Here is a 14834-nt window from a genome sequence, read left to right as displayed (position 1 = left end):
GAAGTGAAGAAAATTTAAAATTGGAAACTAACTATCGAGATGCCTAGTTCCTAAATAAGTATGTTAAGTATATTACATTATGAACGATTTGACCATTAATATTCATTCTATTTTGGTTTGTAGAAGTGTTAAACGATTAGTAATTACTGTAAATAAAAAATAAAAATTTACAAATTACAGAAATTATCATTAATACAAGTATTTTATAACCGTGATAAAATAAATCGATATCTTTCCCACAAAAAATGATGGATAGTGTTTTTATCAAAAGACATTTACTTTGAAGTACCTAACTAAGAAGTTTTGCGGTATCAAGCAAAAGCAAGGTATTTTGAAATATCAACTTCCTCTTAATGTAAAGGGTTATTAACGTTAATGTCCTTAAAATTACTTCGAAACACAAACTAATAGGCTTATTTGATTTTCTACCCTGACCAATTCAGGATGTTGGTTGTAACTTGACACCACTTGTTCACAAATTTACCCCTACTATCTCTACTTCAATCCTAAGCTCGTATAATCATAGCAATAAGAGCGAAAGTCGTGCATCTTTATTTCACAGAGTGGCAAATGGATTTGGTTATAGCTAATAGCTACTTTATAGAATGTATGAACATCTGCCATTCGGTGATCGGCTCTTGAGCACGTCACACGTTTTTCAAACAGGATGATGCTCGGTGCAGAAGACGCAGGTGGTTGTCTTTGTGTTTATAAAGTTAGACCTCGGAATTAACTGAACAATTGAAGTTTATTCTACAGTCAGTATAACCTCATCATCGCATGTTTGCCGTTGCATTCGGGGCTGTGACGCACCCGAGATCAACGAAAAAATTTCCTTGAAATTTTAAACATTCAGCTCTGATTTTAAACATGCCTGCCTGACATCAATCCTACTTGGGAATGCTGTTGTCGCCTATCTACGTGCCCCTTAATCGCCTCATATAACATCCACATTACAAAATTGAATCAAGGGAAAATAGGCTAGCCATTAATCAATTATTTAATCTCAAATCCACCAAAAAGTCCGTCATACAGGTAAACTAGGCCGTCCAACTTTACAAAAGAAGGTACTGTCAATTCCTTAACGGACAAAGACGTAATACTATATTTATAAAGTATAAGTCGTGAACCTTTTTGTTAAAAAAAAATACATAAAATTGACCAGTCTATCACTATCCTACCATTATATATGTACAGCTAACAGTACACAGACCTACACTAATTCGTCAAACTACCCCTATTACCGCGACATAAAATCGATCGCAGGGCAACGTGAAAGTCGACTGTACATGATTAAACAGCCCGTTCGTCATGTCGTTGTTCATAAATAAACATAATTGTACCTGTTTGGAGTAGCATTAGTAGTGCGACGAGACAGTCCACTGCTAGTAGATATAAAGCCCAGACCACAAGGTCTAGCTGTATTGTTTTTAAACCCCGACTCAAAAAGAGGGATGTTATAAGTTAAACGTGTGGAATCGTAGCTCCCAAACGGATGAACCGATTTTCTTTTTTTTTGTGTCATAGATAATTTTATCACGAGTGTTCTTAGCCATGTTTCATGAAATCGGTTCAACCGTTCAATAGTTGTAGCGAAATGAACATTGAATGTTTTTAATTTGTCTAACAAATAAACTTGTATTTTTCGTACTTATGTGTTACTTGTGCCTATGTTACTCTAGTCTCCGTGCAAAATGTCATAAAAAGCATAACTAGAAAGCTGAAATGGTATAAAGGTTGGCTGGGGAGTGTAGGCAGAGGAGCACTGGGAGATTTTCTTTAATTCCCACGGGAACGGTAAAAAGCACGGCTTTTATGCGCTTGCTCACGTTGACCTAGTTATTATAAAATAGTAAATATTAAACATATAATTTATGCAATCCTTTTTTTTCCAATTTATTTTAAAACTAAATTGCATCGCAGAACTTGAGTTAGCATCTGAATACACACTTGTGAATGGTCTTACCAATAGGGGTGCCGATCGTGCGAAGTGGAGGCGAAAAAGTGGGAAAGCGGATCCTGGGCTCCCGCGCTCAACGGCTAAGGAAAATATCGGGAACACGCACAGATGAGAAAGAGACACACTTGTGAAACCGGCTTTATAAGCGCGGTCACCGCGACGGCGCAGTCGCGTTGCTGCGGCGCTACGTGCTGCCAACCTCGTAGCTCGTAGCGGCCTACGAGAAGTTACGTTCTACGACGCTCTAATTAAACTTTTATTTGTTTTGTACTATTAGTTTTATGCACTTTAGGTTTTGTTTGGCATTTAACTGAATAAAATTATTTGTAATTAAAACGTTTGTAGTAAATAATTGTTTTTCTTTCACGAGTTATAAATATGAAATATTCAACGGCTTGATTTAAACCAATTTTAGTTAAGTTTTGTCCCTTTCACATTTTTCGTTACTTGTTGAAAGAATGTAACAAAACATATGTTAGCTATTTTTTTTATATAAAACGGTAAAATGACGTAGGAACCTAGATCAAAAGATTTTATATATTCATTAAAAAAATGTATTTTCTTTTATCTATGTATTTTCCCAAAGTCTACGTAGTGTGCTTATACATAATTTAATATAAAGACAAAATAAAATAAGATTTCTGTAGGAATATTATTCCGGCGTGTTTACACTCCCCGCCTTTCTAGGACGTGTCTCTTTTTAACCGACTGCCCAAAAAGGAGGTTATATGTTCGGGAGTATATATATATATTTTAGATATGTTCTTCGAGAAATAAACTTTTTTATATTTTACAGTTCCTCATTTTACTAACAGTTGCCCAAAGCGTACGGTGAACCAGAGTACTTTTTATTTTTCTTACAAATTTTATTAGCCAAGTATTTTTTTTCCTTGCAGCTTTGTGTAACGGTTATTTTAATAGTTTTATAGCGGAGATGCAACCGAGAACAATCTTCTTCTCCCAACAGTTTTATCATTCCCAAATCGAAATGGCGACGATCCAATAATTAAAACCGTTCTCTGATCGAAAGGTCTCAAGTTCGTATCCTACTCGTGCTGTATGAGTTTTATTGACATACAAATGTCAATCTGACTCATGCAAGTATTGTATAGATTTCATAGATCACTTGTTTTACTGTACGCCACTGGTTTATTACTATTAGTGTGTATGCGACTACATGCCATGAGATAGATTAGATTCGATAGGTAGTTTTTGCATAAAATCTAACACAGATGTCAGTCAACAATACACTCGATAAGAAATATGATTATAATATGCCTGTAAAGTTGTATATGTTATGTAGGTATTTGGGTATGTTGCGTGTGCGCACCAGACGTTGAGGTCACGTGGAACTGTACTTGATGCAGCCAGCATTAAACTCACTCGAAAACTCTCAAATATATATGTATATAACGCGACTGGTATCTATATTTGGTCCGACAGGCCTCAATTCTACATTTGGTTCGGATTATTTAAATCTTTAAGATATAGCACTACCGGGAGTCGAACCCAATGTGATATATAAATAGGTGGTATGTATGTATAGTATACATTCGTAGAAGTATTGTATCAGCACTGGCACTGGACAGTAGGGAAACAGCGCATACTGTCACCCATACTTTTCTCATAAATGCGAACTTCCCTTCTCTTCCATCCTCTGCAATCATCCAACACGAAGAATAAAAAAGAGTGGGGAAATTCCAGTATCTGAGGTCAAGATCCTTTTTGAAGAGCCAGCGAAGTAGTAAGTTTTTGTTGTTTCGTAATTTGTCTCAATTGTATAGTTATTGTGCGTAACAACTTGATGGGAATGAGTGAAAACAACCAGTAAAATTTAAATAAGTTTAGTTTAAGCTATTACAAAATCTCAATTTGTACAAATTAAATACATATTTCCGACATCTTGTTGTTACACCGTACAATTCAATTTTGAAGGAGGAACAAAAATAAAAGATGATATTTCGAAAGTTATAGTTTATATTAGATTTATAATAAGATATGTAGTCTACAAAATTTCACAAATTTTCACAACGTCATTTGAACCTAAAGCGTCTACCCATTTTATTACGAAAATAAAATTATCGAAATCCCTGGAACTACGTAACGCAGGGGGCGGTTCCATGTAATATTATTTTTAAAATATAATCTAATAGGCAGTCCTCTCGCGCTCTTTACTTGAGTAAGTCAAAACTAATAACGGTAAAAAAATAAAAAAATATCAATCCACAAAACCACCCCCCGGTGATCCACTCGCCGAACGAGTACATATACAAACATATTCATTATAATATCGTTATATTTAACTAGAGTTATACAGAATAATGATTCCTATGAAATATAATTATGCATTCTTTAAATTTATTCAATAATATAATAATAATACTTAATAAGTATCAATAGGTAATGGTTAGTTTAGTCAATGTCGATCTACAGACTACTATATTTTATAATAATGAATGTCGTATTAGTTCTTTATTTATTACTTTAAATTTATTATTACTCGATAGGTACATAACCAGTAAACGAACAGACAGCAGCCTCGGCCCGACTTCGGGCACACATAATCACAAAAAAACATCGTCAACACATAAAATAATAATCAATAATAATAATCATACAGATAAAAATCATCCATAAAAACATTACAATAAAAATCTAAACATTAAAACACACTTAAAACAAACATTATATTAATATTATCATAATCATAGTGTGTACGTATGTATAATATCATTTAAGCGGATAATCGTATATTCAAAATAGTGAGCATGGCGCTTGGGAAGCAGACGCGTCTCTCCCGCGCGGCCAGATCAGTCTGACCGCGGTGCTCCGTCCCGTCTCACGGCGGCGCGCGGCCGGGCGCGGCGCACAACCAATCATTACCTATCAACAACACATTAGCTAGGCGCCTCACTGCGCGACACGACACTACACTACACTAGCTAGACTCTGAACAGACAACAGCCGCGCCCCCCTCCCCGCGCCGCCCGCGGACACTCGCCTATATTATTATAATAATATCTTAATACTTTACGCTATTACGTTAGGTAAGCTTTATAAATTTTTCGATTTCTCATTTACGCTATCAATAATAATTATACAACTTTTTTTAAATTTTATGCTTTTTTTTTCGAAATTCTATCGTAACGTACTCCGACTCTCTCTGCGGCGTCGAACACGGCGTCACTGCGCGCTCGACGACCTAATAAAAAACGTTCATAATAAGAAAATATATCGTGAACAACTCTGCCGACTTACGATAGCGGCGCGGCGGACGGGCCGTGCCGGCGGGCGCCGACTTTTGGCACCAGGATTTCGATTACGCGATTTTTATTCTTTTAATATTTTTATAACGATTCGAGTAAAAAAGATCGATCCCTACAACGTGCGTGGTCGCGGCCGAGCTCGGGCGGCGGCTGAGCCGCTCACGCCGGTCCGCGCACGGAGCGCGTCGGCGCTTACGAGATGATGCGGATGGCTTGCATCGCGGGCGCGGAGCACGCGGGGCACGGCGCGCCGCCCGCCGCCAGCCGCTGCGCGCACTCCATGCAGAACAGGTTGTGTCCGCACGGCACCAGCGCCGCCGACACGCCGCGCTCTCCACACACGTTGCACGCGCGCGCCGGAGACGCCGCCGGCGACGGCCGCGTCGGGCCCCACGCCCACACGCCGGCCGCGCCGCCGCCGGGCGACTCGAACGACGGCGACTCTCCGAGCCCTTCGTCGCGCTCCGTCGATGACCAGATTCCGAGCAAGTCCCCGAGCCGCGCGGACGAGCCTCCCGACGAGCACGAGCCGGCCGAAGAGAACGCGGCTTCTTGTTCAGGCCGCAGCAGCGACGCGATGCCCGCGCGGTATAGTTGTGCAAGCGGCTCGCCGTCGGCAGGCGTCGCGCTGGCTCCGCCGGCCGCCCCAGTGCGGAGAGCGATGTGTGCCTCAATCTCTTTCCTCGCCGCTTCCACGCTTTCCGGCAATCCGGTCACTTCGAAGACTGGCTCGCGTTCGCGCGACGGTGTGACGATGTATGTGTGCGTTGTGTGTTGGATGCGCTTGATGGTGGCGCCCTTGGGGCCGACGACGAGGCCGACCACTCGGTACGGCACGCGGACCTGTGCGGTGACGTGTCCGGGCGCGCCGGCGGGCGGCGGGGGCGCGGCGCCGCACTTGCGCGACGCTCGGATCTGGGAGAAGTGCTCGGCCGCAGACAGGATCTCGCGCTTGGCGCGCGCGACGTCCTCCTTGCGTCCGGTCACCACGAACACTGGTTCCTCGCCGCGCACCGGCGTCTTGATGTATGTGTTTGTCTTCGCCCGAAGAGCTTTGATCTTGCACCCTGAAACAAAGAAAAATGCCGATTAGAACAAATTAAATGGTTACACGTGTTTGTAGATTGGCGCCCAACATGAGATCCTTTGTATTCAAGGTTTCTCTTTATATAAACAACACATTCACAGCGGTCGTGGCATTGTACAATATTGAAGGCCATCTCACAGTTTGGGTTTGGAGTTTGCGAGCCAGGACGGCGTCAGCCGCACTCCGGCAGTCGGCGGGGAGGCCTTCAGCAGTCCATACATTATTACATTTATACGTAAATTATTCAATTTTAACTACGGCATTGCGTGAGGAATATTAACATTGTAGCGCTACAATAAATTAACATAAATAAAATAATTGTTTCAGTACGTTTGAGTGAATTTCAGGCGTAACAAAATAATAAAACGTTGCCGCATTGTACTTAATCGCTTTAGGGAAGCTGCCACGTGGATCCTCGCATTCTGTCTCGCACTGACTCACGTAACCTCTATACATTTATCTCTCTCACACGACTCCATTGCGGCAAAGCAACGGAACATCTAATATCCACAAACATACGTACACCTCCACTTGAATTTACGAAAAGGCCATGAAAGAATAATACGCTCAAGAAAACTTCACAACGTCTAAAAAGTCACCTTTATTTCCTTAATGTCTGCTAATATGTAGATGCGGTGCCTAAAGGTTTGGTAAAAAATTCATTACACTAAGTAATAAGCGCATTCATTTCAGCGTGGAAACCAGGTGTAATGTCGGCATTACAAATGGGAAAAGCCTAACACAATAGAGGGTAGTTGGGTGAATCACAGGCTATTCAACTCGGCCGTTAACCTCGGCCGCGGTGAGCTATAATCTGATCCATGTATATTACGAATAAGATTTAAATTCGTTTGCGTTTTTCTTTGGTACGAACAGGAAAATTTGCGAATTTCAACTGTTTTGAAATGTGGTAAGGTGCAAAATATAATGGGCGTGGATAGCAATTAGAAAAACGGTGTCCAAAAAGGGATCATTTTTCGATATCATCCAAATTAGTTGAATTGTGTTGGGATTGATTAATATGCCAGAAATCCAGGTTGGATAATTAATTTAATTTCTGGATGATTTATCATCAAAATTTGGCGCCTATTCATTCTTTTTGAGAGATCTCCCAGACTATACGAGAAATGATACTAGATTTCAGTTCAATAAGATACATCTCTAGATAAAGTAAATCCCCCATTACTATGAGATGTTGAAATAATAACCAGATTTTTCTAGAAAATAATTTTGCCATTTCCGGCGGTTGAAGATTAATGAAACGCCAGGACCTAGGTCATAAAAGAACCACATGATATAACTCAACCTCTAGATAACTGCCTGCATTTGGAGACCAGCCAAGACCGATATATAATAATAAGGAGATAGTTAAATACCGGACCTTAGTAATTTGTTTTTTTTTTACGAGAGGAAAAATCCTATATTCTGTTTCCGAGAATATACGCAGCAAAAGAGTACCAGGCAATAATAAAATAAACGATCCATTAAACTGCGATGCGTCAGACGGTACATAAGCACGTGCTACGAGTGTCTACGGCGCTACGGGCACTGCACTCTACGGCGTAGCAACCGGGTCAGCGGCACCACCCACCCGCTACGAGCTACAACTCATATTATTTCTGTTGGTTCATTTTCGTAGCATTACATTTTTCTTTGTATATTTTTAAAACTCTTTGTAGCTGCGTTTTATTAAGTTCGTATATTGAACATTGGCTGTATGCTTTTGTGGAGATTACTAGTATAGTTATTTGTATTAAATTAAGGTATCAGATTATAATTAAAAATGTATGCGAAAATATTCATAAATATGATGTCACTCACAAACATGTTTAAAAATAGGAAAAAATTGCAATTCAACTTTTAATTTTTTTTTAATAATGCATAATGGATTTTTGTTGGATACCCTTTTAGTAATGATTTAGACTAAAATTACCCTGGAGTAGCACTTGGTGTACTTTTACCGCGAAATTACTTACTTATAGAAACAGCTTTTAAAAAAACAAATAAAGCCACAAATACACAAACAAGGGAACATTTGACGCGCAACATATAGTTCTTTCCTTTTCATTACAATTTGCATGAGTGAGATCGACTATGTGCTATTTCACTCGAGTCAATAGTAATGCGTGAGATAGTCATATGTTGCGCGTCAAATATTGCCCAGTGTATTCGTAGCTTAGGAATAACATGATGAAGCGTAGCAATAGAAAAGTTTAAGTGTTAATTTAAATTAAACTTCAGTGTGTCACAAACTTCAATGACGAAAGTATTTTAGCCGCCCACAATTGCCAAAGTTTAGCGAAAAGCTGAGGTTTTAAGCTCGCAAAACATAAGGTTAGTAGATAAAGTTTGTCAGAGGTTTGATATCAATAGAATAGAAATAAGTTTATTCAAAAAACTACAGACGCACACATAAATAACCAAAAAAGAAAATTAATATAAAAAAACAAAACGTGCGTGTGGGTAAGTACAAAAAGTGTGTGAAATATGAACGAGTAGGTGTTTAAATATAGTGATCATTTTACGCAATAGAACGAACAACAGCTTGCATTCTTAAAACTAGATAATTATATATCAATGGGTTACAAGAAGCCAATTATAGGTTCGTATAATTATTAATTCGTGTCAGTAATACTTTAAGACATAAGGTGTAGTCGTTCTTCATCTGAGCGGATTCTTCCTCAGTCGTCGGGCTTTCACAACCACATTTCGAAATAAATTACGTAAGATTAGTTATATACCACGTACCTACATGAATTACTTCATTTCTATCCATTACCAAAGGGAATAGTTCCGCTACTATGCAACTACTAATTACTAAATGTCAACAACACATTAACTTACCCAAATTCATTGCAAATTCGCCCTTGTTACCGCCCACATAGAGTTCCGTGCAGGGTACCTCGACATGCGGTTGACTATATATTTTGATAATTAACCATATCCCGTGTCCTAGCTGAGCTGCGACAAGACAGCGCAACACAAAACCCAACAGCGTTAATATCGAATTGATTAATTGTTAAATGTGGTCTATATTGTTGTTACAAGATCTTTCATACTCGTGCAAGCAAAGAACCGTGCAGCGTTCAATCGCCCACCTAGGACACCACATACTAAGCCTATTTTGGTACTTTTAATCCGACGAGTAAATACGATTATCAAGCATTACCAAGTTTTCAAAGCTTAATGCTAATGTTATTTTTCCCGCAGAATTTTCCGCATAAATAGAACATGAAGCTCGTTTTCCGGAAAAACACTGCGTTAGATTCCTTTGTGGGGGGCCCATTGTGAGCGGGAAACAGGTCATTGATCAACACAGAGAATATTACTGCACTAGCCTCTCGCCCACACTTTGTCTAATGAAATAATTTTGTGTTTCATTAGCCGTTCCTCATGGCACATAAATTGTTTGCACATTTTGATACCAAGATCTATTCTAAATTGCAGCTTTTTCGGGATACCTATATCAATATATTTCATCGAAATCAGACATGCGATTATGATGATTGCGACCACAACTTTTTCGATTTGCAATTCCATCACCTACAAACATAAACCATCCAGTGGGAACCTAGCGCGCTCCTACACTAGGCAAGGTATATTAGAAATAAGGATATTATAAGTAGACTTCCCTTCAACAGTTTATCTATCTATGTACGAAATTCAAAACTCGAATCACTCCCCAGAACATTGATTTATAAAATTTCCACAACTGTATCTTCACTATTTATCAATAGAAAATCCGTCATATACCCCTATAAATAAAGTTCAGATTACAACGAATACTATCATCAAAGAGATTCGTCAGACATTGACAAGGGTAGGCAAGAAACCGTCTTAATTATCTATGGCTAGTATTTGTTCTCGTGCCTGAAGTGTTTGAATTTATTGGAGGAAATAAGGAAAATGTTGGGAATGTCATTCATGAATTTTGTTATGTTTTTAAATGTACCACAGAGTGACAAAAACCGGTCGCCAAATTGAAAAAAAAAAAAAACATTTTTTTTTAAATTTTGCTTTCTGTTCAACAGTAGCGAGCGCTCTTAATAACTTTTTACTCCCCTTACTTTTTGTTTTATTAGACTGATTCGATTTTATAGAAAAACTGTGTCTGCAAACACTAAGCAATCTAAAATATATATCTTAGAGCCTCAAACAAGCATATTATTGCATTGTTCATATCTAGGTCAACTTTAGGTACATATTATCTACTTAAGGAAAACAGCGGAAAGCGTAGTCATCTTGAATAATGAACAAGACAAAGCCTAATGCCATCCCGTTCGCACACTCCGCCTTTCTTTCGAAAGTTCAGCCGCATTTTGATATGCAATGTTTATTTTTTTGTATTGATTAGGGAGGGTTTCTCGTCCTACTGGAGTTACAGAACCCAGAAGGTTCCATAACCCGAAAATATTGATTTAGTGGTGTAATAATTGGTAATTTTCCTAGATTCAACTTTTTCGTTAATTCAAAGTCACCTTGGTTCCAATGTATCCAAATGGTTTCAAGACTTAATTTTAAAAATGTTATGTCTCCAAATTATTTCGAAAATTATTTTGTTGAACTGATTTCCAGAAAAAAAATTACAAATTTTGACAGTGTTGCCAAATACGTCTATAGAATGAGCGAGAAGACCGCGACGAAGGACTAGGAGAGCATAAATCAAACGGCGGCGTCTCCATAACAACGATGCAAGGGTGGCCAACCTCGGCGCGGCGCGCGGAAAGTCTGTTTTCCCGCGCACCCTACTACAGTTGTTTCCTATACGTGCCTATAGAACTACCTCTCTTATACTGGATGCCAGGGAATTTTCTTCGATTCAATGTAAGACTGTACTTTTGGCGATCAGTATTTTATTATGAGAAGATATTGTTTGCTTCTGAAAGTAACATAAAATATACAAAAATAACAAGTATCATCTCTTTGAGTGAGTAAACAATGAATTTTGTGTGAGTTAACATAATCTGATTTTAAGGCGTAAAGGGACAGAAAAGGATAAGTACATATTTATAATTTCAAATCAACTTTTTGTTATAAACTAAGCTATCTATTGTCCGGGGATAAGCGATAGATAATGGTTCTGAATCTAAAAATCATTTTATTAGAAATTAAAGCTTTCTAAAATATTGTGTAACACCAAAAAAAATTAATAACACAACGTCAGTGAAGTTTTCACGCGGCAACTGATAAATATTATGAAGATGAAAATAGTGGCACTAAATAGGATGATGGTACATGATGGACCGGGCGTATCTCGGTCAATACAAGTTGATCATTTCGTCATAGGATTTGGCTGCGAGCCAAGCTGACGTGGATCTCGTCAGGTTCACAAAAAACGGGGTGTACTCTCGGGAATTCCACGATATCGTCACGTATTTACGTTCCTGATATCGGTCAAGGTAATTGTTCACATATATCGCAACGGAACAGTGATGTCTTTTTGATCCATTTTTAATCATAAATCATAAATGTTTTCAATTCAAAATTTGTTTTTTTTGCTCATATTTTTCTATTTAATTCAAATCGTTTATTGCCATTCATATTGTACATCAGCAGTTCTCTTAGCTAGCTAACACTGTTTACATAATAGGTATAATATGAACCCTGTCGAGTATTTGCTAACAAGAATATGGAACGGCAGGCGGATGCCTCTATGTACCACATCTCCTCTCACGGGTCTACTGGAAGAGATTTTATTTGAAATAAGTAGCTCCTTTGTAAATAAATATGAGTATTTATAATGTAATTTATATTTTAAGTTTTGTCTACATAAATTGATAAATAAATAAATATTATAATAAAACGATAAAAAATACGTCATAATAAGTTAATTACATTAAATATAATACGCACTTGATTTTGTAAAATTGAAGTAAAGTTGAATAATACAATTGAACCATAATTGAAAATACCTGACGATATCGTACAGTTTAGAGTACGAGCCTTGAACTATGATGAACTCTGTAAAAAGTGTCAAGTTGGCCACAAATTTATGAATTCTTCTTAGTGCCGGCGCTAGAATCGATGTCTGGCAATACAATTTCGTATGGTGTACCTTAGTTCCGATGTTGACCACCAATAACTTTGTACAAATAAAAACCTCGCGTTGTTTGCGATACAAACAATAACATGTGAATTTGTTTTAGTTAAAGCTTATTGCTTGTTAGCAAAGTGTATTTAAGTTAATAAATACAATAATTAATCTATATCAATATAATCATGTTGAACAATTTTTTAAACGCGCTAATTTCTGTGAAAATATCGATAAGTTTGGAAATATTTTTTATATGATGGTAGAATCATTCATTTGAAATGGAAGACTTTGTATTAGTTCCAATAATTTCGTAAGAGTCCTGCCACAAAACACACAATATGAGTCTTTATGCAGTTTGAAGCTTTTAGCTTTATTTATATCAAATGACAATCTGTTTTCATCTTTTTGAAGAGGACTATCTAAGTAATGGCTGGCATTTATATGTATTTTCACTGCGGTCATTATTTAATTGCGGTCAATCACGTGGTAATCCCAAGATGGCCAAAATGTCGCATGCGGGAAGTTTTCAGGCAACGCGTGTGTGAGGTGCGGGGAGGGGTGGGCGCCGCAGGGGCGCGTGCCGTGTCGCACCCCCGCGATCGATACCGGGCAATGACCCCGTGCTCAGTGCAACATCCGCGACTATTTAACCCACTTTTGCGCGCTGCGTGGTCACACTACTTCGGCTAATTACGAGCTGAGATTAAAAATATGCGTATGTTTTTTAAGTCGCTGGCGGTAGGTTTTGTTATAAAACATACATCATAGGATTAAAAGGACATTCTTTAACTAAGATGAAACAGAAATTTCTCAACCTACAACAATATTTATTAAAAAATTATACCAGACTACGGACATAATGGTTAAGAAATGCGAATCATCATCATACGGAAATGCTAAAATTATGGCCCCCTTTGGAAATTTAGCGCAGGAAAAATAGCTTTCCTGGTGTTTTCGGGCGGCCATTGCACTCAGCTTACATAACACTAGGGGTACAGCGGTAACAGGAGGTAGGCCGCACGCCCGGTCCCGTTCACAAATCGAGATGGACTCAACAACCAACCGCGACCAATCAAAAACAGCCTTAATACTACAAGAATAGAATATATTTTTAAGCATCTTGTGGAAAGGAGATGCGCGTTGAGGTATGATTAATGAGGCGTCTTAGCGTTTTTGGGTGAACCCGGGGGTGCGGGCGGAGTGAGGAGACTGGGGTTGATCGAACTGAAATTGGCAGCGTTCAACGCCCGGCCGACATTTGTTTTACCGAACTAATTTGTCATAGTCCCATTTAGATTACAATTTAAGGCATAATAAAGGCAATTTAAGACATTTTCGGAATAGAAATTCCCGAAATTTAATGTTTATATAACTGTAATTTAATTCATACCAATCGATTTCATATAAGCATAAACAGCTGGCTTATTTCTCAAATACTTTGAACTTGTCCAGAACTACAAATTCTTTACGCTCAAAATTAGTAACATTTGAATATGGAACAGTTCAAAGTCTTGAAAGACAAATGACGATTATAATTCAAGAATTTTGTTTCTTATATCAAACAACATAAGAACCAAATTTTAATGTACCAAATCTCACATATGTCGATATCCTTCTGGTCGAAAGCGTGACATGGAGTACTCACTTAAGCAATTAGAGACCTTGTCCAGTTAGCAATAAATGTTAATTTCATTTACGCAGCCGCAACAACTTGATACGTTATGAGACTGTAGATTGACACGTGGCGTCTAGGGAATGTCACGGTGGAGTGAAAGAGAGAGTTGTAGGCCTACTCTCTCTGATAGCCCGAGATAGACATCTTTCCGACGAAAGGGAAATGGTAAGTCGAGTCGCGGTTATTTTGGTTGTCCAGCTTTTTTGTAATCTTTCTAGATTATCTTTCTACTTAGAAATTCTGAATGTAATATAATTAGCGCTACAAATTATCGTGTACATTTAATGCTTCAGAATGTTCTCTTAACATATTCCAACCTAGTCTATTGAAACTATCAACTGAAACTGAGAAGCTCAATCCCTTGCCTAGCCTTAATTATCTTGCTACTAGAGTATACATATGTACGGTATCATGTCTATATCTTGTGCGGGGTAGACACAGCTGAGTTGAGGAACTCGAAGACAACGTTTCGCAGTTTGGCGACCAAATTAGTCGAATTGATATTAAGCAGTTAATGGCACTAGCCCATCGCCTAGGAAAAAATCTCCAGTTATATCCCTTTCCCAGGATGGACGTTAACCACAGTTTACTAACTTCGCGGGATGAGAAGTAGCATTCACAATCTATGCTTTAATAATAATATTGCATTTTTATATGACTTACAATAAAAATTTGGGTCGAATACAAATACAAACCAGGGCAGGTGAAATTAAAAATCGTTTTCTAAAGGATGAGAAGGACAAAAAGGCTATGATTTCACTGTGACTCACAAAACAAATGCATCCGACTGTCTGTATGTAGATGCAGAAGTC

The 14834-nt window shown here is 38.3% G+C and overlaps 1 protein-coding gene across 1 annotated transcript in view; it reads right to left on the bottom strand.

The window, feature by feature from the left end:
* Window positions 1-3919: 3919 nt before the first annotated feature.
* Window positions 3920-14834, bottom strand: part of LOC128675988 (uncharacterized protein) — a 51683-nt gene continuing 40768 nt past the window's right edge. The window contains exon 2 of the mRNA XM_053755863.2: window positions 3920-6293. Within this exon, the coding sequence (XP_053611838.1) occupies window positions 5419-6293 (875 nt within the window). The 3' untranslated portion in view covers window positions 3920-5418. The remainder of the gene's footprint in view (window positions 6294-14834) is intronic.

This window comes from Plodia interpunctella, chromosome 15 (assembly GCF_027563975.2).
Source record: "Plodia interpunctella isolate USDA-ARS_2022_Savannah chromosome 15, ilPloInte3.2, whole genome shotgun sequence".
Lineage (NCBI taxonomy): Eukaryota > Metazoa > Arthropoda > Insecta > Lepidoptera > Pyralidae > Plodia > Plodia interpunctella.
The sequence above is the reverse complement of the archived record's forward strand: the minus strand, read 5'-3'. Positions and strand labels throughout refer to the sequence as shown.